Source organism: Schistocerca cancellata, chromosome 4, assembly GCF_023864275.1.
Source record: "Schistocerca cancellata isolate TAMUIC-IGC-003103 chromosome 4, iqSchCanc2.1, whole genome shotgun sequence".
In the NCBI taxonomy this organism is placed as follows: domain Eukaryota; kingdom Metazoa; phylum Arthropoda; class Insecta; order Orthoptera; family Acrididae; genus Schistocerca; species Schistocerca cancellata.
The window spans coordinates 677,168,016-677,186,019 of NC_064629.1; the positions used below are offsets into that span (position 1 = coordinate 677,168,016).

The 18,004-nt window shown below is 37.1% G+C and overlaps 1 protein-coding gene across 1 annotated transcript in view; it reads left to right on the plus strand.

Annotated features, from left to right (window-relative positions):
- Positions 1-17,549, plus strand: part of LOC126184916 (protein DENND6B) — a 214,860-nt gene extending 197,311 nt beyond the window's left edge. The window contains exon 8 of the mRNA XM_049927582.1: positions 15,451-17,549. Within this exon, the coding sequence (XP_049783539.1) occupies positions 15,451-15,648 (198 nt within the window). The 3' untranslated portion in view covers positions 15,649-17,549. The remainder of the gene's footprint in view (positions 1-15,450) is intronic.
- The last annotated feature ends 455 nt before the right edge of the window (positions 17,550-18,004 follow it).

An 18,004-nucleotide genomic window follows, 5' to 3' on the forward strand; every position in this document is an offset into this window, starting at 1 on the left:
AAGCATAAGACATTGACAGTGATAACAAAATACGTAGTGATTTGACTAGCAGCGCTAGATGCAGTGTGAAGGAAGTGTAAGCATTGCTGTGCAAGCAGCTCACAGTCAAAGTGCCTGCTCATCACTCAAACAAGAGTTTGGTTCTGCTATGTGGCCATTATATTTTTTTTTATGTTCCGACTGTGGAAGGTGCCAATAGACTTTCTGTGGTAGCTTCTGTCATCCTGATGAGTACGACACTGGTGTATATCATTTGTACTCTTTAAAAGAGTTATAATTGTATGAGCTAACAAAATCTGTAACACAAAACTGACTAAATTTCAAACAAAATTCACCCAAGTTATTTTATGGGCATTTGTTTTGTAGGAGTGAGAGAATATTTTTAGGCCGTGAATTTTAAACTAATCATCCTTCCAACAAAATTTTATCTTTTACAAAGATCATATTTGAAACGTAGGAGTGAGTAACTAATCAAATATTTGTTCATTTCTTTCACACAAAGGAAACTGAAAATGACTGGACACAAGTTCGGGAGGATGATGGTTCAAATCCACATTCAGCCATCTAGATTTAGGTTTTCTGTGATTTCCCTAAGTCATTGCTGGCAAAATCCAGGATGGTTCCTTTGAAAGGGCACAACCAATTTGCTTCTCCATCCATCTAATGACCTTGGCGTTAATGGGCTGCTAAACCTTAACCTTAATTCCTGAAAATGGAAATGATGTACTTTTTATCAAATTAAACACTCAAATGTTAGCACCAAGCTCAACAGCAATCCTTTTTCCGTTTTATTCGGGAATATTAAAATTTACTGTCACACTCAATTTCAAAACCAATCAGGTCCAAACTAAGTTGCCAAAAAAAGTTTTATTTGTACACATAAAAATATTCATAGGAGTTGCAGAGAGAATGGGAAAGTAAGTGCAGCAGAAATAGCCATTAAGATGAAATTCAGTAAGAGAGAATAAATGCGTAGTGATGAGCACATAGATTTTGTTCAAGTCAATTTACAAGTATGCTGAGAAATGTAAGTCCATCTATTTACTGTAATAGGTCTGAGTAAGGTGTTTAAATTCTGTCAGACATGTACAATGATCCGAAAAAGAGAAGCAGGTATAAAATTGCACGACCATCCAGTTGACAGGACAAGTGCACAATATGGTTTTCCAGCAGAAAAGTATGGTTTCTTTCTCCATAAATCTCATGTAAAATAGAACTCAATGATCTCAGTGGTCTGCGGGTATGAAACTGCAGACATCAGATAACTGAATGCACTACTCTTTGTCTTACTGCAAAAAGAATTAAATTTGAGAAAATCACTTTTTATGTTCTGATTTGACATTATTTTTAAATTTTCATAAAATATATTCATTATTGGTAATTATTTTGAATATAGAGCATAAGTGCCTATTATGGGAGAGTTTGATAATGTGAAAAAGCTAGATGCTGACTAAAGTGAGTTCTCAGCTTTGTTGGGAGGAGTCAGAACCTATTGCCCGAGTTGCAGGGTAGTGACAATAAAACTGTTAGAAAGCCGGATAGTGTCGAGAGACCATGATTGTATACATGTTGAATTTTAAGTGTTTTGAGTGTGTGCACTTATAGTGCTTTAATATCTGAAGCTGAGTAGTTGTTGCAACTATATTCATATCATTATATTCTTCAAAACTACTCTTTCTCCCACTATAATGAATTGTCCTTCAAGTCCAGCAGCATAATTGTGAGGCTAAGTTTTTAGTGCAAAATTATGTATTTCTAATGTATGATACCAGGGTAGCATAATACATGACAATATTGCATATTAGGACATGGTGTCTCATGTTAGGGTAACTTTATCTTGCTACCCTAGTAGCTTTGGTCAGACTCATACTTTCACTAAGTGGCCTAACAATTTTGTGAACTTTGTGAAGCTATCTGATGATGATATGGTTGTGCTAATACTTGATGTGCATCATATCGACTTTAAGGTGATAAATGAAATATCATGTGGCAAGGGCCTCCCGGTGGGTAGATCTGATCGCTTGGTGCAAATCTTTTGAGGTGACATCACTTTGGCGGCTTGTGCATCAATGAGGATGAAATGATGATGATGACGACACAAACACCCAGTCCCTGAGCGGAGAAAATCCCTAACCCAACTGGGAATCGAACCTGGGTCCCCAGCATGACAAGCTGGCATGCTGTCCACCCGGCTACGGTGGCAGACTTTAACTTGGTAGACAAAGCAAGATAAAACCACATGCACATTATATGTTTATCACCCAATCCATTCATAAAATACAGTCTCTTGTATGGAATTTATGAGACTGTTTAAAATGCACTATCCCCAAGAAATAGAAACTTGATGGGCAAATAACCCAGGTTAAGAAGCAGCCTCATTTTTTATTAGGAGATTATTTGGTGTGGACTACTTGAGAGCAGTAACAATAGAAAATGTTATAAATGGCCTCTGGAAAATGGTACTCTTTCAATGTAACAGGCATATACTTAGAGGCAATAACTTTGCAATACACCAGGAATTTGACATAGAAGATGCAAACAACAGAGTAAATGTGAGTCCAATTGGTATCTCGCCAGCTCCCAAAATCTGCAAGCAACACCAAGAGCCACCAGCTCTAGTAAAATCAGCATATTATGAATCTGTTAAGTAACTAACGTTATCTCCATATGAGGAACATTTAAAACAATTCAAGGAGATGAGAGCTGTAGCAGAATCAAAGGAGATGCAAAAATTTTATTTATGACAAATAAAAAGAGAAGAATGTAGGAAATAATCTTCCAGTCATCCATAGTCGGATACAGATTCAATTGAGGACAATGCGTCAGTTGTGCAATCTGAAGGAGAAGACACTGAGTGCATATTTTGCAGTGGTCATTTCTGTGAAGACTAACAGAGAGAACTGGGCACAGTACATGGAATGCGATCCTTGGGCTCCGAAAGAATGTTAACTTTAAAAATAGCATTTGTGTGTCCTAACTGCACTTCTTTTGCACAATTAATGCAAGAAATGTTGGAGAGGCAGTCAGGAAGAGATTATTATTATTATTATTATTATTATTATTATTATTATTATTATTGTCGGCCTTGCTGCAGTGGATACACTGATTCCCGTGAGATCACCGAAGTTAAGCGCTGTCAGGCGTGGTCGGCACTTGGATGGTGGATGACCATTCAGGCCACCATGCGCTGTTGCCATTTTTCGGGGTGCACTCAGCCTCCTGATGCCAATTGAGGAGCTACTCGACTGATTAGTAGCAACTTCGGTCAAGAATACCACCATAACGACCGGGAGACCAGTGTGCTGACCCCACGCCCCTTCTATCCGCATCCTTCATGAGGATGACATGGCGGTTGGATGGTCCCGGTAGGCCACTCGTGGCCTGAAGACGAAGTGGAGAGATTATTATTATTATTTCTATTTTTCTCAGACCTTAGGTCTGGTTAAAAATGGAAAGTGACGCGGACCTTCATCAAGCATGACTTCCTTTTAACTGTACGGTATATGTTACATTGTATTTAGGAACTTTCGGGTTATTGAACATGTATCAATAATTACAGATTTCTGTAGTTGTATATATACGTTTGGATGTAGCTGTATTGCGTTGATGTACTGGTGGATATTGTGTGGCATGACTCCTGTAGTTGATAGTATAATCGGTATAGTGCTGACTAACAGAGAGAACTGGGCACAGTGCATGGAATGCGATCCTTGGGCTCCCAAAGAATGTTAACTTTAAAAATAGCATTTGTATGTCTTAACTGCACTTCCTTTGCACAATTAATGCAAGAAATGTTGAAGAGGCAGTGTTGTACTACTTCTCTCCATTAACCACAATAACAGTGATCTCCCCCAGTGGCTCTTCTACCAGCTATTTTTTGTCTAATGTATCTGTATCTAAGTGGTTGTTTTTTGCTTGCTTTTCATTTTTGATGAGGTGCAATAATAGTCGTCAAATGCTTCTTGCCACAGGTGTATGGGTTTTACTCACATTCCCTCTTTTCCAGCCTATTATCACATGTCATGTGGTTAAGACACCAGACCTGCATTGAGGAGCAGCTACATTCAAATTCCCAACTGGAAATGAAGATTTTGGTTTTATATGGGTTTTGCAAATTACTGGATGTTTTCTGTTAATTGCATGGTGGTTCCTTTGAAGAGGAAATGGTAGACTTCCTCTCTCCTTCCTTGTCCTACTGAAGGCCGCACTCTGTCTGGAATGACCTCATCTTTATCAAGATACTAATCCCTAATCTTCCCATGTTTCCTTTCAGACTGTTTTATAATCATTTCCACCCTTACAGTGACCCCAGACACCACAGTCACATCAGCTCTCAATGCTCTACTTTGTATAATCCACCAAAACCCTGCTTGTGGCTTAAATAAATTTATAAGTATTGTAAGTAATGGCTCTGCACAAATATTTAAAAAGCAGTATATGCTGCTCAATTGCTTCACTCTTTGTATGTCAAGATGTAAGTAATGTAATGAATTACGAGTGGGAGTTATTTTACATATATATCTTTTTCGTGTGGTAAGTACACCGTAATTTAAAAATTCTGTACTCCAGCAGTATCTCAACATTATATTTCTAGTGCTGCCATGAAATGCTAGTTGTGTCAAAGTGACAGGAATAAAAGTTGCTGTTTTCTGATTATTAATTTGGAAATCCTAGAAATGTGTCAGTAAGCTTTCTTAGATGTGGGAAGAGTATCCTACAAAATTTTCTTCAATCTTTATAGTAATATGATTAGTATATCATTGAGTAAATAAGTGCAAAATTTATATAATTTTAAAATTAAATGAACCTCTTAACATAAATCAATGGAGATCCAGGGTGAATTGGAAACATCTGTATGAGAATAGGTCACAATTCACCAATAGAAGTGGTATTAAGAAACAAACAGGCATATGGAAAAGAATGGTTACTATGTAAAATTTTATTTTTGTGGGAGTCCACACCCTTAACATATTTTGGGAATGAAAATGTTATCTAAGTAGCTGTATTCTGTTTATTTTCTATGCAATTGGCAATTTTAACTGTGGGTCATTTTCAAGCACCAAAGGATGACTGCAGACCGTAGGCATTTCTTGTTGAATCAGATATATTCATTCAACTTTACTATTTTTGTAAATGTCCACTGATAGTATGTAATTTTACTCCATTTCATATCTAGTAAACTTTTAAAAATTTTATTTTTGGGGCGACCACAGCCTCATTGTGTTTTGAGAATGGAAACGTGGTTCAAGTAGACTGTTTTCTGTTTATTATCTGCGCTCGAAAATGACCCAAGATTGAAATTCCTCAGTTGTATGGATAATAAGCAGAATACAGTCTACTTGGACCATGTTTTCATTCTCAAAAGAATGGTTATGAGCTGAGCTTTTTAGATGAAGTCAGCGATCTAACAGACAGAAACTTGTCCACACAGCTACTCACTTTTTTCAGTTATATGAACCAACTGAGGCACACTGCAGTCTGAACTGGAGAGTGTCATGAGAAGATGCTAGGGGCGTGGGATGGAGAGGTGGAAAAACTGCAGGAGAAGATAGTAGGATAAATCATGTGAGTGTGAAAGACGTAGGTGCACAGTGGACAGATGGCTAAATCTACACAGTGAATCAGTGTTATTATAGCGGATCACAAGGAGAAACAGTAGTAATATAATGCAACAAGGATCTGCATGGAGTAAGGAGTGAAAATTTAGTGTCTGAAGGAAGAGTAGAAAATCACCAGGGGTTGGTGTGAGGACCTCAACCGTCGAATTAGGTTATCTTACTGTTGCTGAATGGCACTGCCAAACTGTGTCCGAGGACCAACTAGCCCAACTGGCTGACAATTGCTGCTCAGCAAGAAGTAGGTGACTTCAGCAAGTGCTTCATGAACTATGCCATATAGATCCTTCTCACTACCCCCACCCCTTATTGGGGGCAGAGCCCAGGGAAGGAAAGGAACTAATGAAGTTGAGAGCAATAGGGTTGGGGGCATGAATTATATCTTGGAGGGAAAGGTCCCACATCTACTTGTGTCATCCTTGAAATTATGTATTGATTTGAAGAATGGAGAAAGGGATAGGGTAGGATCCAAGTGACACTGGTTGTGAAGCAGGCATTAAAAAATTTGCTTAACAGCATGTCGTACAAGTGTATAGTCTAGGTGCCTCTTGGCTGCAAATATAATTTGGCAGTGGCCAGCTGGGTGGATAACTGGTTCATGATAATACTCAGGTAGATTGCTATGCAGTGACTGTTCCAAAGTTGGTAGGTTAGATGATGATTCTGCTTTTATATGTAAGCCCATATTTTATACAGGGTGAAGCAATATTCACGCACTCGGGCTCCGCAGTGTGCTTCTCACATGCCAGTGATAAAAAAAATGTCTCTCTCAAAATTTGGTCCAGCAAGCACACCCTGCAGCAAAAGGGTATTAAAGAGTGGTAATCTGGCAACACTGTAACCACATGTATGGTAATTACCTCTGCATGCAGGTATTAATTCTGCTGCACAGTTGGTGCAGTGGGTAGAGTTTTGGGTTAGCATGCAGGAGGTCGATGGTTCGATCCTGGATTGAGGCATATGTTTTTTATTTGGTAAATGTAGTCCAGATGGTACGGTATCTGAACATCTTAACTGTCAACAGGGATTGCAGCAGGTCCTCTAGAAAACATTTGCACTTACAAACTACAATCGTAGGAATGGAAGATTGGTCAGCTTTGAAAGAAGCCCTTTCCATGTCGCGGGTGTGAATTTATTCGAACCACTTCATCTACTACATGCGAAACCTGGTTTCTGTCTACCCCCTCCAATGGTCCCATAGATTAGTACTGACTATTATCCTTGCCTCGTTCAGGTCCAGTACATTTTGTTAGGGCCTTACATTACCACCAGGACTAGCAACGTGCTTTGCGAATTATGTCCAAACTTGGTTACTATTTGTATGTGTTATCACCGGGGTCCCACTAATTATGCCTTCCAACATTGAGTCTGGTAACTGCATGCTGTTTAATATGTATCTCAATGCATTATTATTACTATTACTATTATTATTATTATTATTATTATTATTATTATTATTATTACTATACTATCAATGGAATTGTGGAAACATCACATTAATTCTAAACCAAACATTTCACAATTAGCGGTGTCAGGATGAATCATGCAGAACAATATCTGTCAGAAGAATAATGCACATTATGTGGAACACTGTGCAGGACTAACAGCATGTTTATATTGTGTGTGCTGCCCACAAGACAGGGACTAGTTGTGAGCGGAGTAACGTGCCCATGACATACTCCAATGTACATGCGTACACCTATCGAATTTTCTCATTGTAAACCTCTAAACCAGTGGGACAGACATATGGCATAAACAAACAATGAATATATGTATATGCTTCTGGTCCTGGGTGCATCTGATAACCAGGCTGCTGTTGCTTTTCGTGAATATGCTGCTAGATATCCTCGTCGACGCCATCTAGATAAAAAGTGTTTCATCGTCTGGAGCTGCGCCTTCATGAGTCAGGTTCTCTCCTTCCATCATTACATGACAGAGGTCATCCACAGACTTACCATACTCCATCTACTGAGGAAGCTATTTTGGAGGTCATACATCAAGAACCTCAGCAAAGTATACACAGCGTAGCAAGGCAGCTGCGTATCTTGCAATCCACGTTAATTAACGTGCTGCACGAGCATGGACTGCACCTCTATCATTATGATTTGATGCAACACCTGCATCCTGCAGATTGCCATCAGCGGATGCAATTCTGTGAATGATTCCAACAACAACAGGAAGCCAACAATGACTTCGTGAACTCTGTCATATGGTCGGATGAAGCAGTATTCAGTTGTGAGGATGTCTTCAATAGGCACAATGCCGCGACCATGGATATCAAGCTTGCTATGATATCAATGTCTGGGCCAGAATATTGGGTAACAGGTGTTTGGGCCCCTACATGTTGCCTGGCCGGTTGACTGCACAAAGGTATCATGCATTCCTCTCAAACTATCTGCCTGATGTGCTGAAAGACATTCTACTACATGTTCGCCAGAGGATATGCTTCCAACATGATAGTGCACCTCCACACTCTGGAATTAATGTGCGACAGTATTTGGACAGAAAATTTCTGGGGAAATGGCTTGGACATGGATGTCCAGTTGTATGGCCACTGTGTTTACCTGACATAACTCCCCCGGATGTCTTCCTGTGGGGACACCTGAAGGCACACGTGTACTCTACTTTGCTGATGAGTGTGGAAGAATGGGTAGAATGTGTTCATGCAGCTTTGCTGCGAATGGTCCAGAGCTGTATGATCCGACAGGTTGCGCTATATTTGGGTGTGCAGGGAGGTCACTTTGAGCATCTGTTGTTCTGAGGACAACGTATTTTGTTGTGAAGGCCATGCTGTCATTAATATGGACATTATTATTGTCACTGGTTGCTAATGTGCAACATCTGAGTGCTCATATTATACGTAATAGAAATGACAAGTAGATGTCGTGTTATTGTACAGTGCTATCATCTTTAGCATCTCAAAATTGATATTGTTTTTGTAGTTACTCTCTCCTTTGACAAGTCATTTGTTTCAACTCTCTACTTCTTATTTGTCAGCATTACAAAATGTTGTAAATTTATGAAACATGTGAACTAAGAAATGGCATGTATTACAGTACGAAATGTCAGAAAGAAATTAGCAAATAAAAAAATGTGCACCACAGGATCAAACCATCGACCTCGTGCATGCTAACCCGAAACTCTATCCACAGCACCAACTGTACAGCATATCTAATATGTGCTGTCAGAGGTAGTTACCATACATGTGATTACAGTGTTGCCAGATTGCCACTCCTTAATGTCCTTTCTCTGCTGGATGTACTCTTCGGACGAAATTTTGCGACAGACATTTTTTTATCGCTGGCATGTGAGCTGTTGCGCTGCAAAGCCCGAGTGTATGAATTTCGCTTCACCCTGTATGTTTTTTGAAATTCACATGCCCAACCACCGAGGTTGCCCCACTGGGGCTACTTACTATGAATGACTTCCTCTACCAGCTTTTCATAGTTCTTGTTTCTTTACCAACACATCTATGTCACTGTTTATACCACTTTCCTCATACACCATCATTTCCATTGCCTGACATGTTGCCTACATTGAATACCACCTGCCCCAATGTTCAGCTGACCCTAAATGTATCACCTCCATTCTTTTAACAATGAGTACCTATATCCTTACCTACAACTGGTATTCCTTTGAAGACAAAACTGACTAAAAGAAATACACTAAAAGAAATACACTAAAAGAAATACACTAAAAGAAATACAGCTAGCACATTAATTCTTATATACTCCCCAGTTAAAGTATTTTTTGTTGTCTGTATGTATGTTGTGGGATGGTAAATATCTCAGCTTATTATTAGTGGAGAAAGCAGTTGTGATTTTTTTTTTTTTTACAACATGTTAGCAATTTTTTGTGAGATGAGTCCCAGATAGGGGATGCTAGCATACATTTTCACTTTCTTTTCTGTATTACAGTTTGTTTCTTTATTGTTGTTGTACTTTAAAAAAAACACAAAATCTTGAAGATTGGTAATGTTCTACAGAAACTTTAATTTTAGTACAGACTTCAACTTATATACAAGTCACATTCATTTCAGAGTACGCTGATAGAACAACTCCATACTTATCAATCATATACATACAGCTGCTTGCTCAATGAAAGATTCATATTTGAGGATTGGAAAGTTGCATAGATCACACCAATATATGAGAAACGAAATAGAAGTAATCCACTGAATTACAAACCCACCTCACTCATGTCAGTTTGCTGCAGTATTTTGGGACATGTGCTGTGTTCAAACATTGTTAATTACCTTGAAGAAAATGATCCATTGACAAATAGCCAGCATAGATTCAGAAGATATTGTTCTTGTGAAACACAACTAGCTTTTTAGTCACACAAAGTAATGAGTGCTATCAACAGGATATCTCCAATTGATACCATGTTTCTAGATTTCCAGAAGACTTTTGACATCATTTCTCACAAGTGGCTTCTAATCAAATTTAAGCCTATGGAGTATCATCTCAGTTGTGCAACTACATTCAAGATTTCCTGTCAGAAAGGACTCAGTTCATATTAATTGATAGAAGTTAATCAAGAAAATCAGAAGTTATCTCTGGCATTCCACAAGAAAGTGTTATAGACCCTCTGCTGTTCCCGATCTGTCTGAACAATTTGGGAGACAGTCTGAGCAGCTCCTCTTAGATCTTTTGCAAATGATACTGTTGTTTACTGTCTAGTAAAGTCATCAGAAGATCAAAACCAATTGCAAAATAATTTTGACAACATACCTATATGGTGCAAAAAGTGGCAATTAACTGTAAACAATAAAAACTTGAGGTCATTCACATGAGTACTAAAATGAATTCCTTAAATATCAGTTACACAGCAAATCATGTGAGTTTCAAGGCAGACAATTGAGCTGAATGCTGAGGGATTACAGTTAAAAGCAACTTAAATTGGAATGATTACATAGAAAATGTTGTGGGGAAGGTGAACCAGAGACTGCATTTTATTGGCAGAATACTAAGAAGGTGGAAGTGATCAACTAAAGAGACTATCTGCACCATGATTGTCTTTCAACTGCAAGAGCATTGCTCTGTGGTGTGAGATCATTACCAGCTAGGATTGATAGAGTGTGTCAAAAAAGTTCAAAGAAGGGTAGCTTGTTTTTATTATCACAAAATAATGAAGAGAGTTTCACCAGTATGATATGCAAGTTGGGGTGGCAATCATTGTGGCTTTCATTGCGGTGAGAACTTTTCTCATGAAATTTCAGTTACCAGCTTTCTCTTCTGCTTACAAAAATATTTTGTTGACATCCACCTCCACAGCAATGCATGATCATCATAAAAAAATGAGAGAATCAGAGCTTGCACAGAAACATTTGAGTGTTCACTTCCCATGCACTGTTTGAGAGTGGTATAGTATAGATATAGACTGGAGGTGGTTCAATGAACCCTATGTCTACCACATAAGTGTGATTTTGAGAGTAGTCATGTAGATGTAGATGTATTTGCATATTTATTTAGCTAAATTGTCAGTTATTTTGGTTGTGTTGCCAGTGTTCCATTACTGTTCTACACAGCACTCTGATACACTGCACATGGATTGTCCAATGTTGCTGCTATCTCAGTGTCTAAGAGTAGTATAAATTACGTGTATTTTGATGGTGATTATTGTCTGTAGCTGTGTGCAGAAGCTGCCTAATGTACCAAGTCAGTTTGATAACCCTTTGTCTGACAAGGATTAGGCCTATTTTGCTATATATTATTTTGCAGTGAACAATTCCATAGATAGATTGTTTTATGTTAGTTGAAGAGCACTATCTTAACATCACATACACCATAGCCATTCTTTGGAACCCTGTCCTGAGATATCCAATTTGAGATTCCATATAGTCCTTACTAGGAATAATTTTTGGCTGAGCATATCAAAGCATATAATACTGCTCTCTCCTGGACTGAATGATAGCTCTGTGCACTGAAGTATAAGTCTATTTGTGACAGCCGCTCTGAGTACTGCTAACTGTTCTTGAGTGTCACCACCTGATTAACTTTTTTTAAATTTTGAATCAAAGTTGAACTTTATTTACATACTTTTGGCATTAATCAGGCTTTATTCTGCAATGTTTTTATACAGTCTTCTATTTCTGTATCAGAACTGTCGATGCACATTATATTTATCTATTTCTGTGGCCTTGCAAATATTGGACTCCTTTTATATCATTATTGATGCACTTCATACATAGAATGAAGGCTTTCATGACTGGATGACATAGCTGCTGGTAAGGTCATGGTCCAAGAAACTCTCCCGGCAAGACTCAGCAGAGGAGTACCTCTGAAGATGTCCAGCGCATTCCTGGATGAAATGTCAGGTATGGAACAGTTCCTTGGACCACGAGCTCACATCCTGAAAGGTTTACCAGCAGCACTTCATACAGTTTTAAACTCAACAGTGTTTTTTTCCATTATATGGTCAAGAATTGCTAGCCTTACAAGCAGTTTTATGCATAAAATGTTGATTTCCTAAACAGTAATTCTATTTCCTACCTATTCCTATCATCCTTAAAACCTTTTTACTGTTTTTGAATAACTAAAATACCTGGTTAACTTTAACTTCAACTGATTTTAGTTGTATTATTTATTATTATTATCATCATCATTATCATTATTACACATTTTTGTCTCCATGACAGTGATAAACTTGAATGTTAAATCATTATTCATTTTTTTCTTTGTTTCCTTCTTCTTTTTCTGTTCCCAAGACCTCTTCATTCTGTGGATGTGTTCCTGTTTCCTTTGCTCTGTCCATATTTTGCCTATTTTCTTCCTTTGCCTTACTTCAAATTTCATGTTAATAATTTTGTTTCTGAATTTCTCTCTTTCATTTGTCATTTAAGTACTGATGTCTGCTTGTTGTAGGTCTTCTTCTATTTCTCAAAGCCAATTTTTTTTATTGAACTGTTTACTGCATCAAAAATCCTCTTTGTGAGTCTGTTGTTTTTCATTCTATGTATGTGTTCATAGAATATTAGTTGGCATGTTGTAATCATGTCTGCGATCCTGTCTGTGTGTTAACATAATTCTTTGAATGGTCTTTTCATCCATATACCATCTCCTTGCAGAGCTCCAAAAATTTTTCTGTGGATTTTATGTTCTGTTTTTTCTGTCTCTGTGATGCCTGATGCTCCAGCTGTGGTCATTTCTGATGCGTAGAGTGCTTCTGGTAGTACAACTGTACTGTAGTGCTTGAATTGATCCTGTCTTGAAATATTTCTTTCATTTTAGTGTGTCCAGTTTTTCTGTTCTTGGTATGTTAGATGCTTTGTTTGATCCTCCTATTTGTATATATTCCCCAAGATATTTGAATTTTTCCACTCTGTTAACCTTTCCATATTTCGTGTACATGGCTTGGTGGTTGTTCTTTCTTTCCATGTATTGCATCTTCTCTGTTTTCACAGAGACTTCGTGTAAGTATTGCAGTGCTTCTGTGCATTGTATTATTCAGTGTTATTAAAATATTGTTCAGCTGATATATCTGCTTTCTTTGATTATATCCCTTCTTTGTTTTTGGATCTTCAATCAAATGCCTTGCCCTATCGTATTTTATGTTGTGAAAAATGTGGGTTCTGTTTATGTTACACTCCCAGTTTCCCTCATCCTGCATATTTTGTGTGTTATTTTATATATATTTGTATCACATTTTGTTGGAAATCTGGTATTTTAAAATGATTACAGTTCCAATGACGATTTCATATATCAATGGTAGGCAACAAAAATCCTGTAACTCCATTTTGTTGCATTTTAAAGGAGAAGCAAAATGGTTTCGTAACCAAATATAAAGTGATCCAGCTAAAGTAACTACATGCATAACTGTTTAGTAGAAGCTTAGTTATTGACAGATTAGAGAAATCCATGCACTTTTGAACCTCTCTTTGGTAATAGAGTTAATGATTATTGGAATTATGATGTTTTCGCAGACAGATGGAGTTACGGGGTTTTCATTGTCTATCATCAACATGACACATCTTACAGCTGAAAATTATTTGCAAGTCATCATTTGCCTGAAGTTTGGTATAGGGTGAGGTGGTGTGTCTTCTTTTATAAATATTTTTACTTCAGTTTGATCTTTATATTGAGATTTCATGAAAGAAAAATGTTTGTTCCATCTATAGGCATTGTTAAAAAATACATTTTTTTCAGTTTCAGGTTTTAGAGTTGGTTTTTTTTACCATAATGTTTTGTAAAGTGTAATTATGAATTGTTGCGAAATTCACAGTCATATTTTTACATATGCTAATTTCCAGACAGGAAGCTGACCAGTAGAGATAAAAAGAGGAAAATAAATTTAAATATAAGAATTTACCATTTGAAATTATGTTGCCTTGGCTACACAGTCACTCTTTATTCTTTATCGATGTTACAGCTAGCCTTTATATTCTCATGAAAGTGATATGTAGTTTATGTAATAAGTAATAATTTTTGGTTAAGTAACTTCAGTTGATGTCTGAGGTTCTTTCCACTGCTATTATGTTACACCCTTAATTTTATATCTTGGATTTTGGTCTTGAATGATGGCAGTCTAGAGAGGTAAGGGAGAATGGGGACTTAATGGGCAATAGTACAGAAGTTTTATGAATTATAGAGTGATGTGATGTGGAAGATGAAACTCTACCCATTTGTTATTACTATTTAAAAGTTCCATGTGTCTTCATAGGCAGCAAAGTAAAACTCCTACACTAATGTATTGTGCCCTAGAATGCCAAAATTTCAGTTTCATTGTGCACAAACATTTGGAAAATACTCTAATGATTAGTCTGGTAATGGGATGAGATTAAACAAATTCTTCATATATTATTGGGAAATGTAAAATTTGACTGTGTGAAATTCAGTAATGACACGTGTGAAAGATAACATGTAGATCACAACTAATATTTTTAAAACCCAGTGAAAGTCATCACCCTTACTTCTAAATGATTTACATTCTACCAAAACTTTCCATTGCCATGAAGTAACAAATAGTATATTATTTAACTCTTCTGCTGATGCTGTGTTAAACTGAAATATTTGAGTGTATGTTTATATGAGGGCTATCCACAAAGTACATTACGTTTTGGAATTAAAAATAAATAAAGTACTGGAAATTTTTTTATTATATACAGATGAAAGCCACACTTAAATACTACTTTTCTACATAGTTGCCATTTAAACTAAGGCACTTATTGTAGCGATGGACGAGCTTGGAAATTCCTTCGTCGTAAAATTCGGCCACCTGCACCTTCAACCACGTAGTTACCTCTTTTGGGACAGAAAAGGTGTGATTTTTGTGGATTTCCTGGAAAGAGGCACTACAATAAACTCTCAAAGGTATTGCCAAACTCTGCACAACCTCAGAAGAGCAATACAAAACAAGGGGAAAGTTGGGCTCAAAGATCTTGCTGATTCACGACAACGCCCGGGCCCACACGGCAAATGCTACTCGTGAAGTTCTCGAATCTTTTAAGTGGGATTTGTTTCCTCATCTGCCATACAGTCCCGACCTGGCACCGAGCAACTTCCACTTATTCCCAGCAATGAAGAAGTGGTTGGCTATGCAGCGTTTTGATGACGACGCACAGCTTCAAGAAGAGGTAACCACGTGGTTGAAGGCGCAGGCAGCCGAATTTTAAGATGAAGGAATTTCCAAGCTCGTCCATCGCTACAATAAGTACCTTAATTTAAATGGCAACTATGTAGAAAACTAGTATTTAAGTGTGGCTTTCATCTGTATATAATAAAAAAATTTCCAATACTTTATTTATTTTTAATTCCAAAACGTAATGTACTTTGTGGATAGCCCTCGTATTAGTAAATGAAATGTGTTACACAAAATATGTGATCAATGTTTTTAGGATCTGAAGATGTGGGTGAAAGGCAGACAAGAAGTGGAAATTGTTGATATGATCTTGAGGATTCGCCAGAAGCTAGAACAGTGCAAAGCGAATGATCTTCCTCTAAGTGATGATGTACAAGAACAGCTGCGGTACAGAATGTCTGAGATCATGTGTACACTACCTGAGGATCTGAAGGCTGTGTTGAAAGTGAGCTGATGGTGTCTTGATCTGTTTCAGTACAAAGTTTGTAATCTTCCAAAACTTCTGCTGTGCCTCACTGACTAGAGAAGCACATTAAATGTGACTCATTGGAGGAATGCAATCTCTCTTGGTAAACTGATAATAATGGTGCCTTGAAAATCTCTCCAGTGTCAATGAGTCCATAAGAGGCTTGAAGAAAATAATTATTTTATTTCACAAATCCTACCATTTTTGTAGATTGAAATATTGTGTGTGTGAATGTAATTGTATGTTATGGATGTTACTCTTTCTGTATTTCTTCCAAAACTTAAATAGCTCTGTGTGTGGAACATGGAGCTATAGTTTTAGCTGGTCCCTGTGTTTACCATTTTGACCAACAAGCTTGCCTACATCAAATGTGAGAGCAACAGTGAATGAGATGTTTATCTGTCCAACACTCTTTTTAATGTAGAAGTAAGTTAAAAAAGGTAATTTTTTTACGTGTTGACTGTCCTAACAGTAGCATCAAATGAAACATTTTATGTGCATGGTGTATGATGCAAGTAACTACCTAGGAGGAAGTGAAATTTGACATGTATCACTGTATGCATTTTGCTTCTTCTACTTTTATTTGTTCAGGACTAGACCATTGTAAATGAAACCCATTAGATGTTGTTCTGTGTGTAGAAAATGAGTGTACAATTATCAGCCTGCATTAATTGTAGTTATTCATAGTCAAGTTTCACTTTGGTGTTTCTTCCAGTCAGCATCTGAACATATCTCATGTTGTTAAATTTATTATGCAGTGGTAAAAGAGAAAAAATGTTTGTGTGTAGTGTAACTGAGACACAGTACTGTACTGTGTGGAAAACTGTTTCATTATGTTTCTGGAATCAAGTATATCATATCAGTGAGCCAAGATTTCTAGTTATCCACTAGAACCCATATTAAGCTTGCAATTGGTTGGAAGTATGTCCAGTTTTTGAAGTAACTCGAAGTACAGTTATCACAAAATCATCTGAAATAGTTGATTGCTGGGAAGTATAATGAAAAACCACATAACTAAAAAAGAGACTTAGTGCATTTTGTGTGTGTTAATGTCAGTGTTACGTTATGCCAGTGTATTTATAGATGTGAATGAACAAGGCCTAACAGGGAACTCATTGGAAAGGCTAGTGAAAAACAGGATGATGAATTTTGGTGATTGAATATATTTTTGATCAATCATATAAGTCAGATAAGTGTACCTATGGCCTGAGTGACTGCCTAACTTTTAAAAAGCTGAAATGTTCAGTGAATGTTTGCTTCAACTAATCACACTATAGAGTAGTGTTTGTGTCCAAGGCTTTGGCCAACTGTGTGTCTCAGAATATAGTTCAATATGTTTGTATGTGTATGTGTGTGTGTTTTAAACATAATTAATGACATAGAGAGTAATCAGCAGAGAGACATTAAAAATTACAAAGTAAATTCTCAGAGTAAATCTCCTTCACGTGGTTGAAGTGATATAAAACAAGAGTGTGGTTATGAAATTGGTCAACTATAAAGCATCACCCAGTGTCACTTTAAATGGAAAACTGATGATTCAGGGCCTGTAAGTGAATGCAGTGATACATAAACCCTCAGGGAAGAAACTTATAAGGAATCTGAAATGAGGAAGCTGGAGTCAGATCACTGAGAAAGAAAACAGAACAAAGAAGCAGAAAAGAACAGGAAAAGCAGAAAACATTAAAAAATATCAGAGTGGTGTTTTCTATTGTGTATTGTGAAGAAAATTTATAACCATTACTTAAATGTACAACGTGGTGTATAGTATCGTTTGACCATTGTGATTTAACCAGAAACTATGGCTTGTAATTATATTGTAGACTCTATAGTAAAATGGAGCAGGTAAACTTTTTAGAAAAGTGAATTTAAATGACTTGCAATAAAAATGCACAGGTTTCAAATGTCTGTCTCTCTATACCGATTTAGGTTTTCCATGCTTCTCCTAAATGACTTCTGGTAAATGCCTGGATTGTTCCTTCAGTAATCCCATTTCCTGCTTCATCTTTGTCCAGTCCTAATATGTTTTCTATCTCTATTAATCTTGTCATGGCACACATTAAATCCTAATGTTCCTTCCTTTTCAACTAATCTCTGTGGCATTGTCATCCTGCAGAACATTGGCCTCCTGATCAATCACTAAATCATACCCAAAATAAGGTGTCTTTGAGTGATATCATTGGAGGGTTATGAGATGAACACACTGCTGTCTACATTATTGGTAGTGACACTCAAAACCACAGGCATTACTCATGCTGTAAATAATTTCTCAAGTGGCCTCATGATGCTAAGTGTCTCTCTTTCCAATCCTTCTTGCTTGGGAAATATAATTAAGTGGAAATAATAA